Source organism: Python bivittatus, unplaced genomic scaffold, assembly GCF_059951505.1.
Source record: "Python bivittatus isolate LINGU-HERP-01145 unplaced genomic scaffold, Pbiv_v1 ctg000670_np1212, whole genome shotgun sequence".
NCBI lineage: Eukaryota > Metazoa > Chordata > Lepidosauria > Squamata > Pythonidae > Python > Python bivittatus.
In genome coordinates, this window is record NW_028277094.1 from 8,990,096 (window position 1) to 9,013,095 (window position 23,000).

Sequence of the window (23,000 nt, forward strand, 5' to 3'; positions counted from 1 at the left end):
GCTGGCTGGCTGGCTGGCTGGCTGGCTGGCTGGCTGGCAGGCAGGCAGGCAGGCAGGCAGGCAGGCAGGCAGGCAGGCAGGCAGGCAGGCAGGAAGGAAGGAAGGAAGGAAGGAGAGGGAGGGAGGGAGGGAGGGAGGGAGGGACCGACCATCTCAGGGACGGAATGAAGGAAGCTTCCAAATTAGTTTTGATAAATAAATCTAATGCACTCAGATTTCCTGATTTCCCAGGCTGCCAAGATCAAGGAGAAGAAGCAATTTGTCAGAACAACATTAAATGTTTCCTTTCCTGGGATAATGCATAGATGGGAACTTGTGGGTGAATTAAGGTAAGCTGAAGCTGCATTCAGCTAAACCTGCAGTGCCCTCATATGGTTCATCAGCATGATCAGCAAGAAGATAGATGAAAGGCGTAGTGGCGTCCAGACGCAGGAAGCCCCCGTTCTCCTTAGTAAGAGAGACACAACTTATACCACCCTCCCAAACAGTTCTTGCAAGCCCCAGAAAGATCCCCAAAGTTTGAGCAAATTATAATGTGTGGAAAGGAGAAACACAGGAAAATTATTTATCTATTTATTGGGTTTATTTATTTAAAACATGTATATAGCCACCCATTTTACAGCGAACTCTGGGAGACTCCCAACGGTTAAAACAACACCAATAATAAAACAACATAATACATACAAATATCTATTAAAAACCACAAACATTAAAAACCTGGCACCTAAGTTAAGCTTTCCCAGGCATTTCACATTACCTTAACCGTTTTAGTTATTTGGGAGAAGGTGTGTCTCTGTGGCGGCTAAGAGCCGACACTGATGTGATGGCACAATCGGGATTTATGTTATGCCATGCCATGCCATGCCATGCCATGTCACGTTATGTTATTTGTTTTATTAAATTTATATGGCCACCCATCTCACTTTCATGTGACTTGGGGTGGCATACGTAGTTAAAACACAAGGAAAATCACAATCTACCGTTAAAAACAAATTAAAAATTAAAAGCTACATGCAAAAGGCAAGGATAAAAAGACAGAGGAGAGTGCAGTCTTGCCGGCCCCCTGCCATGAAGGGCTTTAAAAGTCCTCACCAGCACCTTGAATTGGACCCTGAAGCAAACTGGCAGCCAATGCAGCCTGCGAAGCAGAGCTGTGACATGAGCTGTTCTCAGAGCGCCCATAACTGCCCACACCACTGCATTCTGCACCAGCTGAAGCTTCTGGATACTCTTCAAGGGCAGCCCCATGTAGAGCGCATTATTTGGGAGCTGACTAGGGCGTGAGTGATGGAGAGCAGGGCCTCCCGATCCAGAAATGGATTTAGGTTTAATACAGTGAGACCAAATTCCCTTGGCAAAAAAAAAAAAAAAAACATTGGTCATCTCTAGCCTGTAGCACAAATGGGCAATCTGCGACTCTCAGCCTGCCAGCCTTCTGGTTTTACTCTCTCTCCTGCTTTGCAAGAGGTGAGCTGGAAGGAGAGGGTTCAGAGAGAGAGTGAAAGGGGAGCACTGGGGGAAAGGGCAGAAATGCTGCTGGATGGAGAAGGGGGTGAGAGTGTGTGCCAAGGCGTGCAAAGCAGGCTGCCAGGGAGCATTCAGGACTGCATGCCTCAGGCCCAGGTGGCCCCTTCCCAGGGACCCCGAAACGTGGGCCGTGCGTGCCGCCCATCTGGGGGCACTTGCCTGCAGCCCATCAGACGCCCAAGCCGTGAGCCGCAATCCTCTGATCCAGCTGCTGAGCCGGCTGGTTCTTGGGGGATGAGTGCCACCTGGCGATCAGCTGGTAGAAGAACCCAGCCCTTCCGCTCCGGCTAGGAAAAGACGGGCAGGCTGCCCGAAAGAAGGCGCCCCCTCCTCCGGGAGCTGTAAGGGCGGGGTCGCCCTAGCGCCCCAGCCAGCAAAAGACCGATGCTCGGCTGGAGCGCCGGCGACCCAGGCGGCAAACTCTCCCTCCCCTCCTCGTAAATTGGGAACGGGAAATCAGGGAACCGGAGCGGGGAGGGCTCTTCTGCGCGGGTCAAAGGCGCAGAGCGCAGCCCGACGCGCGCTTGCTCGGGAGGCAGCGCCCAACGGGGGCTGCGGGCCCGGCTTAGCGGCCTGCGCCGCGCTGCGCTGCGCTCGGCTGGGGCGTCAAGACGGCTCGGCGCGCCCCCGCGATCTCAGCGGCCGCCCCACGGGCGGGGTGGCGCCTGGGAAGCCCTGCCCGCTGCCGCTGCCGCTGCCGCCGCCGCCGCCGCCGCCTCCTCCTCCTCCTCCTCCGGGGACGGCTCGGGAGGCTGCCGGGCCGGGGCGGCTTTGCCAGCAGCCCCGAGCTGGGGGCGGCGCGGCCATGGCACCGGCGCGGCGCCTCGGAGCGGCTTCGTCCTGGCTCCTGGGGACCGTCGCGCTCTGGCTGGGCTGCGGGACCGCGGCAGGTGATGCTCCGGGCGAGCCTCGGGAGCTGCAGCGGGGGGAAGGCGGAGGCGGCCGGCGGGGTCTCTCGGGGTGGAAGCGGAGTCCGAGGCGCGGAGGGAGGGAGGGAGGGGGTGACGAGCCTTCCAGCCGGGTCTGCCGGTAGCCTCCTGGCCAGCAGAATTGGGTTGGGGAGGGGGCACCGCGCATTGGAAAGGATTTGCTTCACACCATCGCTTTTGGATTCTTCGCCCCAGGAAGGCAAAACCAGCCTTGAGTTTCTGGAGATGCGGGTGGCAAAGCCGAGCGTTGGAGATCCACCTGGGGAAAGTTGGGGATCGTTCAGTCTCCAGGCTGTTTGCTCCGTGCATTTATTTCAGAGCGTGGCCTTGATCTCCCACCTTCTTTTGAAAGCGGTCTCCTTGGCGCTCTCCAATCTTGGTGGTTTCCTTGCAGACCACCAAGATCGGAGAGCGCCAAGGAGGCCGCTGCTCATCCCTGAGCTACAGAGATTCTCTTCTACTGGCATTTTGAAAGGGCATCGGACGCTTTCCTTTATTGTATTTTATATACGCAGGGCAATGCCGCAAGGGGGGCCAGGCTGAGGCATAAGTGACAGATCCAAACTCAGCTCATCTGCTTTGTGGCTAAGGGAGCCCTGAACCGAGTCCTTCTGAATCCAGAAGTAGATTAACATTTTTTAAAGTAATTTTTTGATTGCTTTTTAATGAATAACAAAAAGCAAAGACCAAACACAAAATAATAATACACAATCAAGGGGAAAAAAACATTAAAAAGGGTTATTACGAAAAAGTGACAAAAATACAAGAAGGAAAATAAAAAATGTAGTAGTGTATTATCATTATATCAGTAGTTACAAATCTATATTTATCTAATGCAAATATTCAGATGCATATATATTTACCGAAGTAGACTGACATTTTAACCTCTGTAGGTGGTTATGTGCAGCTGGTCTAAACCTCAGCTATATAGCTCTTTTTGTCAGTCACTAAAACCAAATTAATCTTTTTTTAGATTGTTCCATTCCAACGTTCAAAGACGCCAACCTTCAGAATTTTTCCAATGGTCTACAATTACAATACACTTTCAATAAATGCATTTATGAAATTCTCTCCCCTCCCACAACAGTGTTTACAAATGTGGGGGATGATTCATAATAACATGACTAAAACCGCTGTTCACTGAAAACAGGAAATGAACAGAAACGACTAAAACCTCCCTCCATTAAATGCTCTTGCACTGTCCCTAAAGCCAAGGTGAAGATTTTTGGGAAACAGCCTCTTCTGTCTTCCCAGCAGTTTGTTTTTAATTGATTGATTGATTGATTGATTGATTGTCACTCTGAAAGGAAATTAGGTGAGATTATTAAAATATCAAAATCAAATCCGATTAACTGTGTGCATCATCGCATTTAAAATGCGCTGTTTATTTCTGGCATTCATAAAACCTGCTCCCCTAAGTTTATGGAGTTAATCTTTTCAAATGGAATTCTTCCTTTTTCTCTAAGTTTGTTGAAGTCAGCTCCCTTGAAACACAGAGCAATAATCTGACTACGTTTGGTTCTGCTTTCTTTATCCCTTTCTTAGAAAAAGGGTTAAGGAGTTAAAATTAGGAACATTGCAGTTCCACCATGTTCCTTCTTCCCCAATTAGGGTTGGCTGATGGTGCTCAGAGGCCTGCCCACGACTTTCACAAGGGCCTGAATGTTCTCTTTGTGGTTGTGGATGACTTGCGCCCAGCCCTGGGTTCTTATGGGGACTCCCTTGTGAGATCACCGAACATTGATCAGCTGGCCTCCAAAAGTGTGGTGTTCCAGAATGCTTTTGCCCAGGTAATTGACATCTTCTTAACCAGGGTTCCTCAACCTCAGCAACTTTAAGATGGGTGGACTTCAACAATTCCAGCATGGGAATTCTGGGAGTTGAAGTCCACCCATCTTAAAGTTGCTGAGGATGAGGAACCTTGTTCTTAACTATTGATTTTTGGGGGGGGTGGGGGGTGGATGGTATCTTTGGTTCTCCTTGCTGTCTGGAGGAACATCACAAATCCAGTTTTCCTCCCTCTAGCTCAAGGTTTCTCAACCTTGGTGACTTTAAGATAGGTGGACTTCCCAGAATTCCCCAGCCAGCTTGCTGGGAGTTGAAGTCCACCTATCTTAAAGTCGCCAAGGTTGAGAAACCCTGAACTAGCTGTCTGAAAAAAGGTAAACATGATCAGAAGAAGATTGAGAGTGGTTGGTGACTATTACTGACAGAGTTCTTTCCCCAGGAGGACCCTCTTGGTGCCTCCTTTTTAATTTTTTTTCAAGGTGGAGCAAATAAGTTGTTGTTTTTTTTCCAGCTTTTAAGCACTGGCTGTAATTCTGGTTGTCTATATTTATCTGCTCTTTTATGTTTTTAAACATTATTCTGTTGTTATAATTGTTGCTGGGGGTTTCTTTAATAAGACCCTGTGTGAATAGTTATGTCACAGGGTTGGTGTGCTCTTGGCCTCCAGCTAGCTTGGCCTTTGTTTCCGATCACTTCAGTTCCCCTCTACTTACTGGAGAAGAATTATGGGAGTTGTAGTCTGGAGCAACTTCCTTGACTTTCTTCTTGCACACACATATTCAAAGAACTCTTTTTTGTTGTTATTATTTTTGGCATTCTTTGGAAGCCTGAGCTCATAGTGAGCCTTCCTGACCCCATCTTTACAGATTTGGACTACTTTTTAATATTCTGTTTTTATTATATGCCCTTATTTCCATTTTTTAGACTTGTCCTTCTTGTTTCTCAGCGGATCAGAAGGCTATTTATGCAACCACGTCAATTTCATCAGGTGTCTCCCAATTTTCTTTCTCTTCAGTATGGTTTGCGTTTGGGCCTTCATTATCTCCTTTCTCAGAATTCCCCAACCTTGTTGAACCAGGATTTCCTTCCATGGACATTCCATCCTTCTTCCTTTTTCTCTAAGTTTATTGCCGTCAGCCCCCTTGAAATACAGAACAATAATCTGACTACCTTTGGTTCTCCTGCCTACAGTTGGGTGAATTCTAGGACAACATGGTCACATTCTCCCAAGGTCCCTACAACTTCCATTTCCTCAACCATTTCTTCCCTCTTCATAAGTCCAAGTCTCCTAGTTTCATCCTCCATCTTTTGGATGAAGAATCTGGGATTTCTGCCATGCAAAGTACGTGCCTTATTGCTAAACCCTAGTCTCCTTTCTCTGTGTGTGTGTCTTTTTTCCCCCCAGCAAGCTGTCTGTGCCCCAAGCAGAGTGTCCTTTCTCACAGGGCGCAGACCTGATTCCACAAGGCTGTATGACTTTAATTCGTACTGGCGAATGCACGCAGGAAATTATACCACGTTGCCCCAGTACTTCAAGGAGAATGGATATATCACCATGTCTGTGGGGAAGATCTTTCACCCAGGTGAGCTTCTAATCCAGTGTTTTTCAACCTTGGGAACTTTAAGCATGCTGGCTGGGGAATTCTGGGAGTTGAAGTCCATGCATCTTAAAGTTATCAAGGTTGAGAAACACTGTTCTGATGGCTTTCCAAGATCTGGTGGGGCCATGTGAAAGTGTTCAATATCCAAATCCAAGGATGAATCTAACACATCCCCATTTCTGTTGTTTTTTTTTCCCAGGCATCCCCTCAAACCACAGTGATGATTATCCATACAGTTGGTCTATCCCGGCTTTTCATCCCTCTTCTGAAAAATATGAAAACACACAGGTGAATGGGCGCTATGGCTGTTGACCATCAATGATCACTGACAATACAGAATATTCCAGATATTCCTCATTAGAGTTCGGGAGCAGAACTGAGGTGTATGTGGCTGATTCTGAAAAGCTAAGCAGGATTGGATGTGGTTAGTTCTTGGATGGGAGCCCCAAGGAAATCCCAGGGTTATTGGGTGGCCTGAGAAGAATAAAAAATCTGAACAGAGGGCTGTTGCTTTCTTGCAAAAACAAACCAACAAACCCACAACGAAACTCTGCATAAGGGTGTCCATGAGGTCACCAGCAGCCAATATCTACCCAATGTAGATTTTCCCTTTTAGACATTTTAGCTAAGTTGTAATTTTTTCATTTATTTTATTAATCTATCCATTCATTTCTATACTATCTGTCCCAAAGATTTTGGCAGTGTATGATAGAATCTTAATACAAATTATCAAAGGGAGTCACTCCTTTCTCTTGACAAGTTGCTGGGCCAATCTTGAGTGTTGACCCTTCCTCAACTGATTTGAGGAAGTGATGAGAATTACCTCACTACCAGAGTAAGGAGCAGTAGACAGTGGGAGGAAGAGCTCTGTCCTGTCTCCTACAGCCTTTCTATAGGCTTGAGTTTGCTCTGGTCTCATTCCAACCACCAGATATGTTTATGATGGTTGCTGATTGCCTTTAAGGTTTGTAAAGGGAAAGATGGAAAACTTCATGCCAACTTGATCTGTCCTGTGGATGTTGCCAAGATGCCTGAGGCTACTTTGCCAGATATCCAAAGCACAGAGGAAGCCATCCGTTTGTTGAAGACCGTGAAAAGAATCAAGAAGAAGTTCTTTCTGGCTGTTGGTTATCATAAACCTCACATCCCATTCAGGTACCCTCAGGTAAGAATGTTTCCCTGCAGAGGAGATAAAGCTGACATTAAGATCTCTCTTAGAAAGGTCTTCAAAAGGAAGAAGAGGTTGGCATTGAAGAAGTCAAAAGGGACTTGGCTGGTTGATCATCTAAACTACACATGGACCATGGTGTATCATAGAGACTTTCCTGTATCCTTGTGGATGTCCATATTTCTCCCCAGTATTGAATTCTTCTCAGCATTCATCAACAATTGGGAAAAATACAAATTGGGTGAGGTTTCATGAGGGGAACATAGCTTTGATTGGCTGAGTTGCCTAAGAGGGAGGATTAGTTAAAGGGTAGGGTTAGATGTAGGAAAATATTTTTGCTAGGAAAATATTTATTTATTTATAAAAGTAACTGAGCCCAACATAACTGGTGAATGCTTGTTAGGTAGCAAATTTTGATAATCTCTTCTTCTCTCAAGAAATTTCTCAAATTATATCCATTGGAAAACATCACCTTGGCCCCCGATCCAGCAGTTCCTAAAGAACTCCCTTCAGTTGCCTACAATCCCTGGATGGACCTGCGGAGGAGAGAGGATGTTGCAGCCCTGAACCTCAGTTTCCCATATGGGCCAGTTCCAGAACACTTCCAGGTAGAGGTGGTGAAGGGGATTTGGTCACATTTCCATTAGATGAAAATTAATGGTCTGGTTGTGCTCTGAAAGACATGGGTTGGATGAGGGGTTGGATGGTCAGTCTACTGTTTTTCTATTTGTGCTGGAACTGCACAGTCTTTGGAATTCTGGCCATGGAAGTCCAACCCATCTGGAGTGCCCTGACTGGGAAGAGCTGATGTACCACATCATTGTTGGAATGCAGGTTTTGACCTGAAACGTTTTAGTAAGAAATCAGTTGTTTCAAGAAGAGAATCAGAGGAGAAGGGTCACCTTAGTAGGGTGGCAGTGAGACTGTCAGGCACCAACTGGTACCTGTTTGAGCTGTGTCATTGTGAAGGACATGGAAAGGAGGAACCATGAAGAGAGGTGAAACAGCATCTCAGTCATGGGAAAGTGGAAAGCATGGGAAAGGAACTCCAAATAACCCCACCTTCATTCTGTTTGGTCTAAGATGGGGGAGACCAAAACTCGGAGAGAATTTCAAGTTTCTATTAATATACCCTACAACAAGGAAGTAGTATTCCTCTGTTTCCTGACCTGGCCTACTTCAAAGGGACAACAGTTACCTATCAAGTCCCCTCATGTTAATTGGGCAAACAGGCACATTGCAAACAAATCTGCTTTCTGAAAGGTCTTCCACCTTTCCAGGGACTGCTTCCATTGACAGTGTAGTGGCTAGAACTCACGTGTCCCCTTTGCAAACTATTTTGTAGCGGAAGATTCGCCAGAGCTATTTTGCCTCCATCTCCTACGTTGATACGCTGGTTGGAAAGTTGCTGAATGCCCTGGATGAGGCAGGACTCTCTCACAACACGCTGGTTGTTTTCACTGCGGATCATGGTAAGACTTTCCCCAAGCTGGTGCTCTCTGCTGGGTTGGTCTACAGAGCTCACTCGCTTATTTATTTATTTATTTATTTCATTTATATAGCCACCCATCTTATATTGAACTCTGGGTGGTTGCCAACCAGCAGTTAAAACAACATCAATATACTATTAATACTTACATATATCTATTAAAACCACAAACATTAAAACCCGGCACCAAAGTTAAGCTTTTCCACGCAGTCCATCCCTAAGTCCTCTCGTCCACCTCACCCTATCCCAGTGCTTGGGGGAACTGGCAGGCCTTAAGTGCTTTTCGGAAGGCCAGGAGGGTGGGGGCCTGCCAAAGTTCAAGGGGGAGGGTGTTCCATAGGACAGGGGCTGCCACAGAAAAGGCACGCTTCCTAGATCTCACAAGACGGCAATGTTTAAGGAAAGGGACTAGGAGCGTGTCTGATCTGGGATGTCCTTAGGGAGTGGTGCTCCTGCAGATAACCTGGCCATGTAGGGCTTTAAAGGTAATAACCAGCACCTTGAATTGCACCTAGAAGGAAACTGGGAGCCAGTGCAACTTGTGCAACAGAGGTGTTATGTGGGTAAACCTAGGAACACCCATCACTGTGTGCGCCACCACATTCTGGACTTCTTGTAGCTTCCAGGTGGTCTTCAAGGGCAGCCCCCTGTAGACTGTGTTGCAGTAATCCAAACTCTCATAATCTCCAGCTGGCACAGACAAAGAGGGGAAGTCCAAGATAGGGAAAGAGATAGCCCTGCCAAGGGCTGCAAACCCATTTTAGTCAGATCTGCTTTGCTGCTTCACTGCTTCGTTGAGACTTGTTCATGCGCAAGACAGAGACAACGTCCTTCTTCCTTGCATTCACTCTACAAATATCATTTCAAGTCTTTGTCGGGGCAGCCAGTGTGATGGCTGTAGCATCAGATGCACCATGTTTGCACGTCCTTGGTCTTTCTGCATCTCCTGCTTTGTGGTAAGACTGAATGAAGAGTCCTGGAGAGTTTAAAAGCTTGTGTGTTCTTTGATATCATTGTGGTCAATCCTAATAAAGGCATTACGCCCAACTCTTGATTCTGCTTTTTTTTTTTTCTGGATGGATCAACAGCACTGCTTCTGCTCTTGATGCTCTCTCTCCTCCTGGTTCTTGATCTCATTTAGGCTGGTCACTGGGCGAACATGGCGAATGGGCAAAATACAGCAACTTTGAGGTAGCCACGCGAGTGCCACTGATGTTCTTTGTGCCAGGAATGACAGCTCCGATCTCTGATCCAGGACAGAAAGTTTTTCCGTTCATTGACCCCTTCACTCAAAATTCAAGGTCTGGGCCTCAAGGTAAAAATCCACATTTTTGTGTGATAACCGCACAAAAATTAAAAGTGTGATCTTTCATTGCTGATTCCATTAGGGTCTTCAGACATGCTGAATAAAATAAAAGCTTCAGGCGTGCTGCTCTTCTCCTTCTTAGATTTTATTTAATGCCAATACACTTTAGTGTGAAAATTCTGCTGGGCTGTTGTTGGTTTTGCAAGCCACTCTGGGAAAACTTTTCAGTTGTGCAGTACGAGACTGAAATCTTTAAAAGTAAGTAGATACATTTCTTCAGAGTTTGCTAGCATCTGTTCATTTATAATTGCAAAGCCACAGAATGGCTCTGCTCACCAAGGCAGAACTTCTACAAAATTCACATTCTTTTTGGCATAAAGCTCACAGAGGAAGTGAGTACAGGACACAGAACAATGGATTCAGGTTGCAGGAAGACCGATTCTGATTGAATGCTAGGGGGAAAAAAACCCTTCATAATGGTAAAAGCAATTTGACAGTGGGACCAATTACCCAGAGATGTAGAGACTCTCCTTCCTTGAATGTGCTTAGACTGAAGTTGGTCAACCACTTATTGGAGAAGCTTGTTTGGTTCTTGTACTTGATTGGATTCAATGGACTCAACCCACTGATTCTAATTAAGTTCCAAAATATCTCCATCTTGACTGGATCCCTGGGCAACTGTCATCTAATAATTGCCTCTGCTGTTCTTCTCCCCCACCTTAATTCTTTCCCCTACCCCAATCCAGGAAAACCCAAAGAAATGGTTGAGTTGGTGTCCCTCTTCCCAACGCTTGCAGAACTAACTGGACTGAAAATTCCTCCTACATGTCCTCAGCCTTCATTTCACATCCCTCTGTGTAGTGAAGGGAAAAGCATGGTTCAGTATTTCCCATCCTCCAGTGGAGGGCAGGAGAACCACGGCACTGAACAAAAAGACTCAGAAACCCCGGTTGCCTTCAGCCAGTATCCACGTCCTGGAGACATCCCCGCACAGAATTCTGACTTGCCATCGCTTCAAGATATACGAGTCATGGGCTATTCCATTCGTACGCCTGATTACAGGTGTACTGTCTGGTTTGGGTTTAATCCCAACAACTTCACAGTCAACGTGAAGGACATCCATGGTGGAGAGCTGTATTTTGAAAAAAGTGACCCCCACGAAGATCATAACCGGTACAAAGATGTCGTGCATGGGTTCTTTACCCCAAAGCTTTGCAACATCATTGATTATTTAAAATTGGGGTCTACCTCAATTCAGTGAACCTCTGCTATGGAGTTGAATGACACATGACTTTTGAATACATTGTGCTTTGTTTTATACACAAAGAGGCCTCCCAGGATAATCATTTTTGTACCAAAAGGTTTTAAATGCTGATATAATAATACATTTAAATATATGTATGTTCATGAAAAGAAATCTCCCCCGTCATGTCTGTCAAATATTTCTGGAGAAAATAATGATAATAATAATAGGAAGTGGAAAAGAAAGCAGTTATATTATTAAGTGGCTAAAAATGTACGCACTTTGTCATAGAGCAATATTTTTCAAACTTGGCAACTTTAAGGCTGTTCTTACGTCCTTCCTTCCAAATAGTTTTGACCAGCTAGCTTTCCTGGAAGCAGTTTTCTTGCCACCCTGAAACTGCACTGTTCGTACTCTGAAAACAGAATGGAAAAATGAGGTTCTCCACCAGAGGACAGCAGCCGTGCAGACAAATCTTTCTATGATATGGTTCATCAACAGTCGATCCCCAAGAACAAATCTATTTAAGACAGTTTTCTGGTTGCCTGAAAGAACTAAAATGGAAGAGAGCTTTCAGGCCATTTTACTGCTAATGTCTGATTTATTTAATGGTAGGAAAGAGGTGAGAGTAATCAACAGAATCTTGATGTTCGGTTAAATTCCATTTTGTGATTTATTTAACGGGCTGATTGAAAGTAGGTAAGCTTTAGGAATCTGTTTCCCAATGTAAGCCAAAATAGCCATGGAGGGACCATGAAGTTCAGCTGGTGATATAAAGATTGATTTGCTGGAATTTTCTGCTGAGGTTTTTAAAATTATTTCTCAGTTGGGTGGGAAACAAAGATTTTGTTCAGAGGAGAAGATCTTAGGGCAATTATATGGGTGAGATGCAGGACCCTTGGACTCGCCGTATTGTACTTCTAATAAAGCTAGCAAAGGGAATGAATGTTCTCCCAGGGACTTTTTTCAATTTAGAAAGTCAAGGGAGCCAGGGAGGTCGTATAGGGATAGGAATATATGTCATAAAAACCCCACATAACCTTACCAGCAGGCCTCTCTACCCTGAGAAATTCGAAAGGAATTTCTACCAAGTGAAATTCAGAAGGAATTCTCAAGCACCCTGAGAATGCGGTGGAAAAACAGAAGCCTCTTTTTCGTGGGAAGCAAACTACTGAGAAATTGCAAGGCCGATGTTAGCGTAGCCACTAGGCAGGTGGGAATTTGGAGCAGGGCACTCTTCCAGTTCTCTGGCTGCAGAACAGGGTGTGGTGGATCTTCTTTAGGCCAGGATGGGCTTCAGCAACAAGAAAGCCCTCCTAGAACAGTACAATATAGACAGCTTGGAGAGATCGGGGGGGGGGGGGGAGGAAAGGGGAGAGAGAGAACGCAAAGCGATCCTCATAAAATAAATGAGATGCCACTGTTGACCCTCTTCCTTGGCATCAGCTGGAGCAGAAGGCATTTGCCTGCATCAGCAGGATTTGCTACCTGTCTAGCAAATCAGGAGCAGCGAGACCGGAGACACCTTGAGTTAAGCAGGAGGTAAAACAGCCGCGTCAACAAACAACCGTTAGTTAAAAAAGTGAGATCAGCTTTGAATTAAGGCATCGTTTCCATTTTTTCCCCCCACACAAAGGTTGCAAAGTGTCTAAGACTTAATTTGCTCTTCAAACCCTCACTTAAAAAAAAAAAAATTTCTCTTGCTGAGAGTTCTTAGAATAGGACAGAAAATCCCATAGCTGTGGAGTTGGGGCCGTTTTATAGCTTGCAGTTTTTTTAATTGGCTTATTTGTTCCTGTTCTCCTGCTGATGGAAATTCCCCAAAATGTAGTGGCGGCTTTTTGGTTTTTAACCAGGTTAGCTTATTTGAGGGTGGATACCCTCAGATTGGCGTGTTTTCTTGGCTCAAAAGGTGGATAAGAGGATGGCTGTTTTCATCCAATTAAATGCCGAATTGCAGCACTATAGACAGAGAAGGCTGTGAGCGATGCACAAAAATGTTGCAAAGGCTGAGAACAATCGTCTTCAATTGCCCATCCCTGGTCCCTCCTGGAATTAAGCCTAGAACAATGTGGGGAATAGTTACCCATAATGTGTGGGACCCCATCTAAAAGGAACCCACTGGAGAGCCATTCTGCATTTGCACCAGTTTCCAAGGGCAGCCCCATGCAGAATCTGTGGTAGTAATCAAGCTGGCTTGTGGTCAAGTTGAGTTTTAACATGACCTGATCCCTATGAGCCAGAAAGGGAAGCTGCTGCATTACCAAACTGTAACAAAGGGGTTTTGTCTATTGCATTCACATCCAGGAACAACAGTCGGGTAGACGGTCAATATATTGCTTATGCTGTTAGGTTTGGGAAAGGTCTGGATGGAGATGTACTGAGTCAAAATTGCAGATATTTGGGAGGCGCTTTCTTAATGGGAAAATTTGTCCTTTTACCTGTTTCAGTCCATTCCCAGTATGTTCCTGGTACATTGGGTCCCAATTGTGGATTTGTTGAATCTGCAGGGCAATGTTTCTCAACCTTGAGAAGTTTAAGATGTGTGGACTTCAACTCCCAGAATGCTAGAGAGGAAGAGTGACACATTTGTGCTGTTCCCAGCACTTCAGGTCTTTCTGGAGTTCACTAGAGAGAGAGAGAGAGAGAGAGAGAAAAAGGAACAAAAAGTATTTGCAGTCTTCAAATGCAGATAGTCCCTGAGTTAAGGACGCCCAGTTTAAGGATGACCCATAGTTAAGAATAGAACCTATTGTAGAAGAATTCAAGTTAAAGACTCAGTGATTCGAGTTCATTACACAATGGTTTGAGTTCATTACACAATGGTTTGAGTTCATTACACAATACTATACAATAATACTGTTCCAGCTGACGTACAAATCGACTTAAGGACAGACCTTGGGAACAGAACTTGTTCTTAAACTGGGGACTACCTGTAAAGCCATCGTTCTCCTGAAGAAGTTATCACAAAAGTATGTGCATCATGCAGGATAGAGAAAGTAGTGAGCCAACTTGGTTCAGCTTGATTTAGGAAGAGTGTCCTTGCCCATGGGGTGAAGCAGGAGTGGGAACATGGTGCCTGAGACACCGCTCTTGGTGTTCACCAGCCTCCCTCAGCTTGAATTGTCTTCCATCAGTATTTACATTCTAATTGTCTAAATGTTTCTCAACCTTGGCAACTTTAAGATGTGTGGACTTCAGCTGCCAGAATGCTAGAGAGGAAGAGTGACACATTTGTGCTGTTGAGTTGGTCCACACATCTTAAAGTTGCCAAGGTTGAGAAACACTGCTTTAATCCCAGCTCTTAAAAGTCCAGAATTTTTTTGCTTCATTTATGACAGCCAACGTGGACAGGAGACCGCCCTTCTCTAATATCACATACATCTGCGCAAAGTAATTCAGGAGCTCTAAAGGAAGTCTGAATTCATAGGATTGCAAATGTAACTTCCTTGCAGCAGTCGGGTGGCAGAGATGGGACTCAGAGAAATGCGCTTTCTGGCACTTGAGTCGCTGTGCAAAAGAATTGCAGTTTCATGTTGTTTCCTTTACAACTTGGGGATCCCCTTCCTTAGAAAGCCATAACAACAACAACAACAACAACAACAAAAAGTCTAAAAAAATATCCTAGAAAATAGATACTATATTACAAATACAAAAAATGAACAATTCTGTCAATTAATTTTTGGCTGCACTGCTGCAGGATGCTTCCCCATCAGGGGTTTGCAAACCCTGATGGTGTTTGATCTTTGCAAACTGAAGATCAGCACATGACCATTTGAGATTGAGAAGGTGGTGCACGTTGTTTCATTTCTCAGTGCCACCCTTGATTGTTGACCCCAAAGGTAGTCTAGCAACGTCTACGAATCTTCTTTGCCTTTGTGTTTGTGTGTTTTCATTAGCAGGACAAATAACTACACAGCAGTGGTACTTTGTGGGAAAAATGAAGCCAAGGTTTAAATTGTGGAGTCCTTGGGGTTCTCTGAGCTTGGTTGTTTTCTTGCAGACGTTTCATTACCCTGCTAGGTAACATCTTCAGTGCTAGCATATGGACTTCAGTGCTAACACACAGACTTCCACTCCCAGAATCCCCCAGCCAACTGGCTGGCGAATTCTGGGAGTGGAAGTCAACAACTCTTAAAGTTGCCAAGATTGAGAAAGATTGCTCTAGGGCATAACGTGGTTTGTTTGGTTCTGAATTTAGCATAGCATGTGAACCCAGCCTGTGTGATTATTGGATGGTCCCGTGAGGTGCAAACACAGAAAACTATCCATGAACCCAGCTAATGAGCTGACATGACTTACCCTGTCCTATGAGATGATCTTACATGGGTCTGAGAACAATTACTCACACTGCTGGTTGAATCTGCACTTTCCTCAGACTTATAAAATTGCCCTCAAATGTGTTGAGCTCTCTGAAATCTCCATAACTGTGGACATGAGGGCTCTAAAGGCTTGGCAGTGAGACGTTCTTGGAGTTGTACATAAAGTGGAAAAGCTGGATTGCATGTCTTATTATGCTATCTTGATAGCCCAGTTTTATTATTGATTATGGCCTTGTGACAAATGGAACTTGGGCAGTAAGAAGGCAAAGAAGACAGCCCTTCCTATCATCATTTTCGTACATCTGGCATCATTATAAATATTTGATGGTGTAAACAACGAATGGCTTTTTATGGAACTCATCCTCTCCTTCCTTTGGGTCATAGATTATAGCTTCCTCATTTGCATTTTGCATGTTTCCCTTCTTTAAAAAGTGGAAAGCTAAATAATGAAACAGAAATGGGAAAGTTTACCGATCAGTGAAAATTAAGCCTTGGGTTGGTGGGATCCAGAGTTGTTGTTAGGGTAGGATCCTTAAAACCAATAGGATTAATTATAATTAATTTAAATTTCAGTGGATATGCTTTAGACAGAACTAAATTTGGATCCAAGTAATTGTTTTTATTATTACATGTTTTATTAGCAAGAAAAAGTCAGCATCACTACTGTGAAATAATTTCAGAATTAGCCAGGAGAATAACCATTATTGAAAGATCAGTCATATAAACTAACCCACTTGCTTGTCCAATATTTATGTAAAATAACACATCTCAATATGTCATCACAACCCAGTTAGAAAATTCATCTCTCTTATTTCTCAATCTCTCCCAGTAGTGAAGGAAAAAACACCACATTTCATTTCCAAATTTCTAATATATTTCATTCTTCTGTATATCCTAATCCATATGTCCATTTCGAGTGACTTAATAAAAACAGGTGCTTCATCTGCTAACTAGTGGAACTTCTTCCTTCCCCTAAATCATGGCTACGTGATGAATTCGTAAAATTCCTTGACTCAGATCCAGGAATTGTAGCAATTGTCCCACTATTAATATTCTAGAGTTCAGCATTGGTCACTCCCATTATTTCTTTGCCAACATGACTCCAGTGTGTCCTCATAAGTGTTTTATTCATTATTATCTAAACCGTTTTGATTGCACTATCCCAATGCACAGAAGCCTTCCCTTATCTCTCCAACATTAATAGGAGAGACTTGAGAATATCTTTGAGAACTACTGAATTTCAGTGCTGCGTACTTTCTGCTTTTTCTGTGCAAAGCTTCACTTGGCAGTTCTGACACTAGGTACCTCGGAATCTGTTGGTAGGTCTTTGGGTGGGTTGTAAAGCTTTCTGATGTCCAAGATGCATGTCGGATTGAACAAAGGTTTCTTGCCCTTGACCTAATCTTTGTCTGACTATAAAATTTTATAGTTGTACTGGGACTACTTGTCCATGCTAAGAATTACATTTATAGGCAAGTCACAAGAGTGTCTGGCTTGTGGGTCACAGTAGATTGGCTTTCTCCTCGCTGGAGTTGGGGATTGTGGGAGATGAAGTCCAACACAACTAGAGGCCATCAGTTGCAGCTCCAATGTTTGCATCTTGTCCCTTCCTTCTACCACTATTTTCCCTTTGTATGTGTTCTAAATGATGTAGGCCCCTTCCTGATGGAAAATCATAGAGTGTATTATATGCTGTATCTGCAGTAGAAAACATTTGTAGGAGCTTGGCATGTACACCTTTCCAGAGGTTCTACTATGGTGGCTTAGTCATAGAATTTATGCATTGTAGGCAGTTTCAGTTCTTAGTGTCTCCAGGTTAAGTTGGAAAACCTACTTGAGACTTTACCAGTTTATGACAATAATATCAGGCTAGATGGACTAGGGACATGATTCTCTACCAGACGGTGAATTTCAGAGCAAGGAAGAAAGGTGATTATTTAATTCCTCCTGTGTTTCAACAAATCACACCTTCCCAACTGATGGAGTTCAAGAAAGTCCCTCCCACAGATTCTAAAGAATGAGTGGGCTTATCTTAGATGCAAGCTTTCCTTTTCACTGATAAGGTCCTAAACAACCTGGGACAACCTTCACTTTTATAGACTTGATTGATCAATGAGATCCTCAAAGGAAGTCCTGTGATGTATCCTGTGACCAGGAGAATGTTGTCTAGGGGTTACTTATGAATGGCCTTCAAAGTTGTGCCTCTAATGATTGTATCTTGTGGGTGCTTCTTGAAGATCTACTATTTTATCAAAGTCTTCCTGGTATCAGTGCTGGATAAATCTTTTGCCTTTATTTTCTTCCCTTTCCCTTTTAAAAACTAATATGGTTTTATATTATTTTAGTTAATTTTTCTATCAGTAACAGACTTCATTTATTCATTAATTTATTTGGGCTCCAAGATCACCACAGACGGAGACTGCAGCCATGAAATTAAAAGACGCTTGCTCCTTGGGAGGAAAGCTATGGCAAACCTAGACAGCATATTAAAAAGCAGAGACATCACCTTGCCAACAAAGATCCGCATAATCAAAGCTATGGTTTTTCCAGTAGTAATGTATGGCTGTGAGAGCTGGACCATAAAAAAGGCCGAGCGCCGAAGAATTGATGCCTTTGAACTGTGGTGCTGGAGAAGACTCTTGAGAGTCCCCTGGACTGCTAGGAGGTCAAACCAGTCAATCTTAAAGGAAATCAATCCTGATTGCGCATTGGAAGGATTGATAATGAAGCTCAAGCTCAGATACTTTGGTCACCTAATGCGAAGAGAGATCTCTTTGGAGAAGACCCTGATGCTGGGAAAGATTGAAGGCAAAAAGAGAAGAGGACTGCAGAGGATGAGATGGTTAGATAGCATCACTGAAGCAATGAGCATGAAACTGAGCAAACTCAGGGAGGCAGTGAAGGACAGGAAGGCCTGGCGCGATGTGGTTTATGGGGTCACAAAGAGTTGGACACGACTTAATGATTGAACAACAAATTTTTCTATTATTGTCAATCCATCCATCCATCCATCCATGCATCCATAAAGCACCATGAGATTTGTTTGCAAAAGAAGTAATAAGATCTTTAACAATAACAACAACAGCAATAAGAATGTCATTCAGTATAAACCGCTTTGCCCTATGGGTTAAAACGAAAATTGGATCTCTGTTGAATTAAAAAAGAAAAGTTCTGTTTCCCATCAAAAAACATTTATATCCTACCTATGAGTTGCACACATGTGGGTTTTTTGTTTGTTTGTTTTAATGGCAAAGTTACTTGTCCCATTTTTCTCCAGTTTCAGAAATGGAAGTTGATTTTTCTTCCTTGGGTTGCCATCTGCTTATGCTGCTAACAGTCTTCCAGAGTAAGAAGCCATCTGGTAATTCTATCCCAGGAAGCTTTTTATAGAGCAGTGAAGTGGCAAAGCGTTAAAAAAAAGTAATGACTTAGAATAAGTTGGATATGAACACAGGGATGAGTTTATATTTTGTTTCTACTAACTGTACTTAGGGCAGCCTGGGTACACATCAACAAATTTCACCATAACCTTTTTTGGGTTATAACAACATCTGATTCTGCCTTCTAATGAGCTAGAACAAGCAAGCTTTGAAGTACAGGAGGTGCTGGAAAGGGGTGGTTTGCTTTGCACCATGTCAATGTTCAATCTATGATTTTTTAAATAAAAGAATCAGAGAGAGAGAGAGAGAGAGAGAGAGAGAGAGAGAGAGAAGGCACATGGGACGGGGGACCTGAGGACATCAAGGGCCACTTTGTCTTGTGAGCACCAACTTATTTATCCATACCTTATGACAATGATACTATAGTTGAAGCTACCAGCTCTCCATAAAAGGTAAAATAATTAATAACCAGGATGCTGCAGTCTACACAGCTGAACTAGGATGCTAACACTAACCACATTCTGGAACAGATTCAAATGAAGAGCAACCTCTTAAATCTGATCACATCCCCTTAAGTCCTACAGTATTCAGACAATCCATCAAGCAAGCTTGCATTTTACGTTTGTTCTGCCTCTTTAATTTAGATAGCTCTACTTTTTCCCCTTTAATAGCTACTGCTGGGTGGTGGTTATCGCTTAATTTACACACTGGACTATGCAGAGAAAGTGGTCCAGCTCTAACGAACTTGATCGCCATCTTCTACACATGATGACTTCATCGATTCTCTGATTTGGCCACATTTCTGGGGTTAAAGACCATCATATCCCAATAGTAGCTCAAAGAAAATTGTGACCAAGGTGTCACAAAGATTAAATTTCTAGTCAGAGATAGAAGTTCGTCTAATTAGTCCTTTTCCAAACAGTTATTGTAATAATGTTAAAATGACCGGACTGGACTCGCCCTTTACATTTATGGATAATGTGGAGATTTTGTAAATGAGACTCTCAAACATGAGACTAATTCAGCCCGCAAGATGACTTACAAGCTAGGATCATAGAAAGCTTTGTCTATGGATTTAGACTCCTGGTCCATCTAACTCTGTACTGGCAGCAGTAACTGGTAGCCTCTTTTTCCCATCCCTGCTTAGAGAAGCCATCAGGGTTTATAACTGGGTCCTTCTTCATGCGAAGTGCATCTGCTCTATCAAGGAGTTACATTACTCTATGGAAACCTATCCCAACCTGGCAACTTCCAGACGGGCTGACACAGCAATGTCTAGAATGACGAATTAGCATTCATGAAAACTGGGATTTGGAGAGCTGTAAAGCCAACATGTTTAGCAAGTGGTGGGTTTGGAGATGGTGGTTCTACATTCTGACATACGTAATATAGTGGTGATGGTAGTTACAGAAGACTCCTCTTGATTCTGGTGCTTTTGCTATTTCATCATGTTCCAGACAGGGTTTTATTTTTGCTAAGACTTATCAGTCACGTGTCCAGTCCAGCTCTGTCTATTTTGACTGGAAATAGCTGCAAATACTGAGAAAGAGAGAGTTCTTTCTGTCCCTATGACTGGAAATGTCTTCCTCCTCTCCTTATGGAGAAGCAGTAAGATGAACCCAAAGTCTGTCATGATGCTAAATCAAAGACCTGCAACCATTCCTAATAATCCAGCTGTATTTTGGTTCATGATAACAGTTCTTGGCATGGCCCAGTGTCCTGATTTGGTGCACTCGCTTCATGGCTTCCAAAGATGCATGTTCTTGCTCTTTCCAGGATGCTGGGACATAAAGTGTGAAGCTGATGCTAATCCAAAGCCAGGGCAGAGCTATGGAAGCATTTCCGGGGTCAAAAGCAGCATCTTGAGTCCTGCCTAGAAGAGAATAAAAACATGTTGTTGATGCTGGAGGTTTGTGTCCTACAGGTTTGAAGTCCACCTTTCTGTTTCTCCATAGTTGCAGTGGACATCTCTGTTGTGAGGCAGTGTGTGTCGCGATGGGGTCTCTGCCCTGCTCTTCCCTATCAAAACTAAGGCAAGCTGTCACGTCAAGCATTTAGCTGAAAAGCGGTGGGAATTGTGAAGCGTTAATGTTTCCCAGACTGCCGTCTGCCACATTAACAAATCTTTTCTCTTTCCAATAGACAATTCTGCCAATCACTGTGACAGTTTGAAGAACACCATTCATTGTTAATTAATTATTAGCTGTCAGCAGAAAGGTTCTGTTGAACTACCAATGTTGAAGCAGGTTGTGGATCACCTGTTATTTAAACTTTTATGTTTAAAAAGGATACTAAATACCTTCAATTACCACAGGGTGTGGAAATCCTTTCAGATACTTCTTTTCTTAAGTGACTGCTTCAGGTACAACATTAACTATTAACCATTGGAAGTTGCAATCTTGTCTTGATGGTTTTCTCCAAGGATTGGGAAAGAGCTAAAACAGAAAGGGTAGCAATGGAAGAAGGATGGCTTCTTTTGCTTCAGCCACACTACACCTCCTGCCTCTTAGAGATACAAAAGACATGAATCACATGTGGCCATGATCCTCCAATGTAGATTATGGCAATTATGACTCCTAGCCTCTAGTAAATGAGTCTACTTCAGCCACTGAATTGCAGGTAGCAGCTCCACACTGAAGTATATTCAGAACTTGGATCTACCTGGGCAGGAAGGAATCTAAGAGGTCTTCCAGTTGCAGTTGAGAGCACCTTTGTCTTCTTGAGACCCAGATATTCTCTGGTCCTTGGATTGTTCTTTAATCTAGTCTTCATTTCTGGTTAGTCCTTTTGGTGCATCTTTCTCACTCTGGTCTGCTGGCTTCCACTGTGGTTCCTAGCTATGTCACCCTGACTATTAGCACTGATAGATTCTTCTCCATCATTCTAATCTCCTCCAGAATGCTAACAGCTCTTACTACTGCTAGTTCTACAAGCCTTGTCTGGATTCGTATCTGTCTCCAACTTTTAGAGAAAGGAAGCCACAAAGTCTTGCAGAGGAGCTGGAAACCATGGAGGTGTGATGGAATGGACTTATGAAGGCCAGGCTCAGGGAGATAAGTGTGTTCTTAGCCCCCAACAGGAGCGTGGGAAGTTCAAGAAGATGAGGCTGGCACCTCCCTAAGGAATTCACAGTGTTGTGGCTGGCTGGCTTGGGAACTAGGGTTCAGTCTGGTGAGATTTCTGTCTTGAGGTGGAAGCTAATAAACGCAACAGAACTGTATTGCATTGTCTCGTGGAGTTCTTTGGGCTGAACCTGACATCAATCTCACCAGACTGAACCCAAGTTCGCAAACCAGCCAGCCACAACACCGTGAATTCCTTAGGGAGGTGCCAGCCTCATCTTCTTGAACTTCCCACGCTCCTGTTGGGGGCTAAGAACACACTTATCTCCCTGAGCCTGGCCTTCATAAGTCCATTCCATCACAGGAGGACATACTGCCATTTGGCTTATGCAGATGGCCTTTGGCTTCCAAGCCTGGATGGCTTTGCTTTGCTATGCTTGGTTAATGGAGTGATATTTTCCATTGAATATGGTAGGCTTTTCTTCTCAGTCAGGAAGGAAAGATCTACATTGGCAGCCTCCCCCACTGGTACCTTCCAAATGTTTTTGGACTATAATACCCACTGACCCCATTGAACACGGCCATCCGTCAGAGATGAAGAGGCTTGCATTCCAGAACACCTGGAGATATACCAGTTATACCCCAGGGCAGGGATCCAGATATTTTTCAGCTGAACTGTTCCATGAGATAATCTTATGGGACAGGAAACCCCTTCTAAAGGTATCTACAGGTTCTAAGCTGTCTTCATAATCTAAACACAGTCAAGACACAGATTTATGTAACTTCATTCTGGAGCCCTTTTTTAAAATCAGGGTTAGGTTTTGTAGTTCTGTGGTGGGGGTGTGCAGATATAATTAAACGGTGGCTTCCAGGACCATGCTAATTGGATGAACGCAGAGTTGCAATTTCAACTGATGAATCAACTCGGACTTAAAAGCCTACATTTACATGTTTCTGTTCAACTCCGGGGACCTTTCTTTTGTGTAAACATGTTTAGGGTTGCAGCAAAATCCATACCATTAATGCACTAATGGCATAACCCTATCCAAACTCAGAAGTTCATCCCTGTGTAATTATGGAGAATTTCTCCCTGGACAAGGTATGTTATATGCCATGCATATTTTACTTGGGATTCAACCCTGTTCTGCGCAATGGGGCGAACTTCTGAGTAAATCAGCAAAAGAC

General features: G+C 43.9%; 1 protein-coding gene across 1 annotated transcript; it reads left to right on the forward strand.

Moving 5' to 3' along the window:
• The first annotated feature begins 1,965 nt into the window (after positions 1-1,965).
• Positions 1,966-11,844, forward strand: IDS (iduronate 2-sulfatase). The gene is made up of 9 exons (XM_088151662.1): positions 1,966-2,417; positions 4,068-4,246; positions 5,650-5,827; positions 6,045-6,133; positions 6,810-7,010; positions 7,451-7,621; positions 8,359-8,485; positions 9,644-9,817; positions 10,555-11,844. The coding sequence occupies exons 1-9, from the start codon at positions 2,333-2,335 to the stop codon at positions 11,067-11,069; spliced, it is 1,719 nt and encodes a 572-aa protein (XP_088007788.1). The 5' UTR covers positions 1,966-2,332; the 3' UTR covers positions 11,070-11,844.
• The last annotated feature ends 11,156 nt before the right edge of the window (positions 11,845-23,000 follow it).

Excerpts from the sequence above, each read along its gene's own strand:
- IDS (XM_088151662.1), top strand. The coding sequence starts at position 2,333 with ATGGCACCGGCGCGGCGCCTCGGAGCGGCTTCGTCCTGGCTCCTGGGG. Across the intron at positions 2,418-4,067 it reads GGGCTGCGGGACCGCGGCAG|GGTTGGCTGATGGTGCTCAG; the intron begins GTGATGCTCCGG and ends TTCCCCAATTAG. Across the intron at positions 7,011-7,450 it reads TCCCATTCAGGTACCCTCAG|AAATTTCTCAAATTATATCC; the intron begins GTAAGAATGTTT and ends TCTTCTCTCAAG.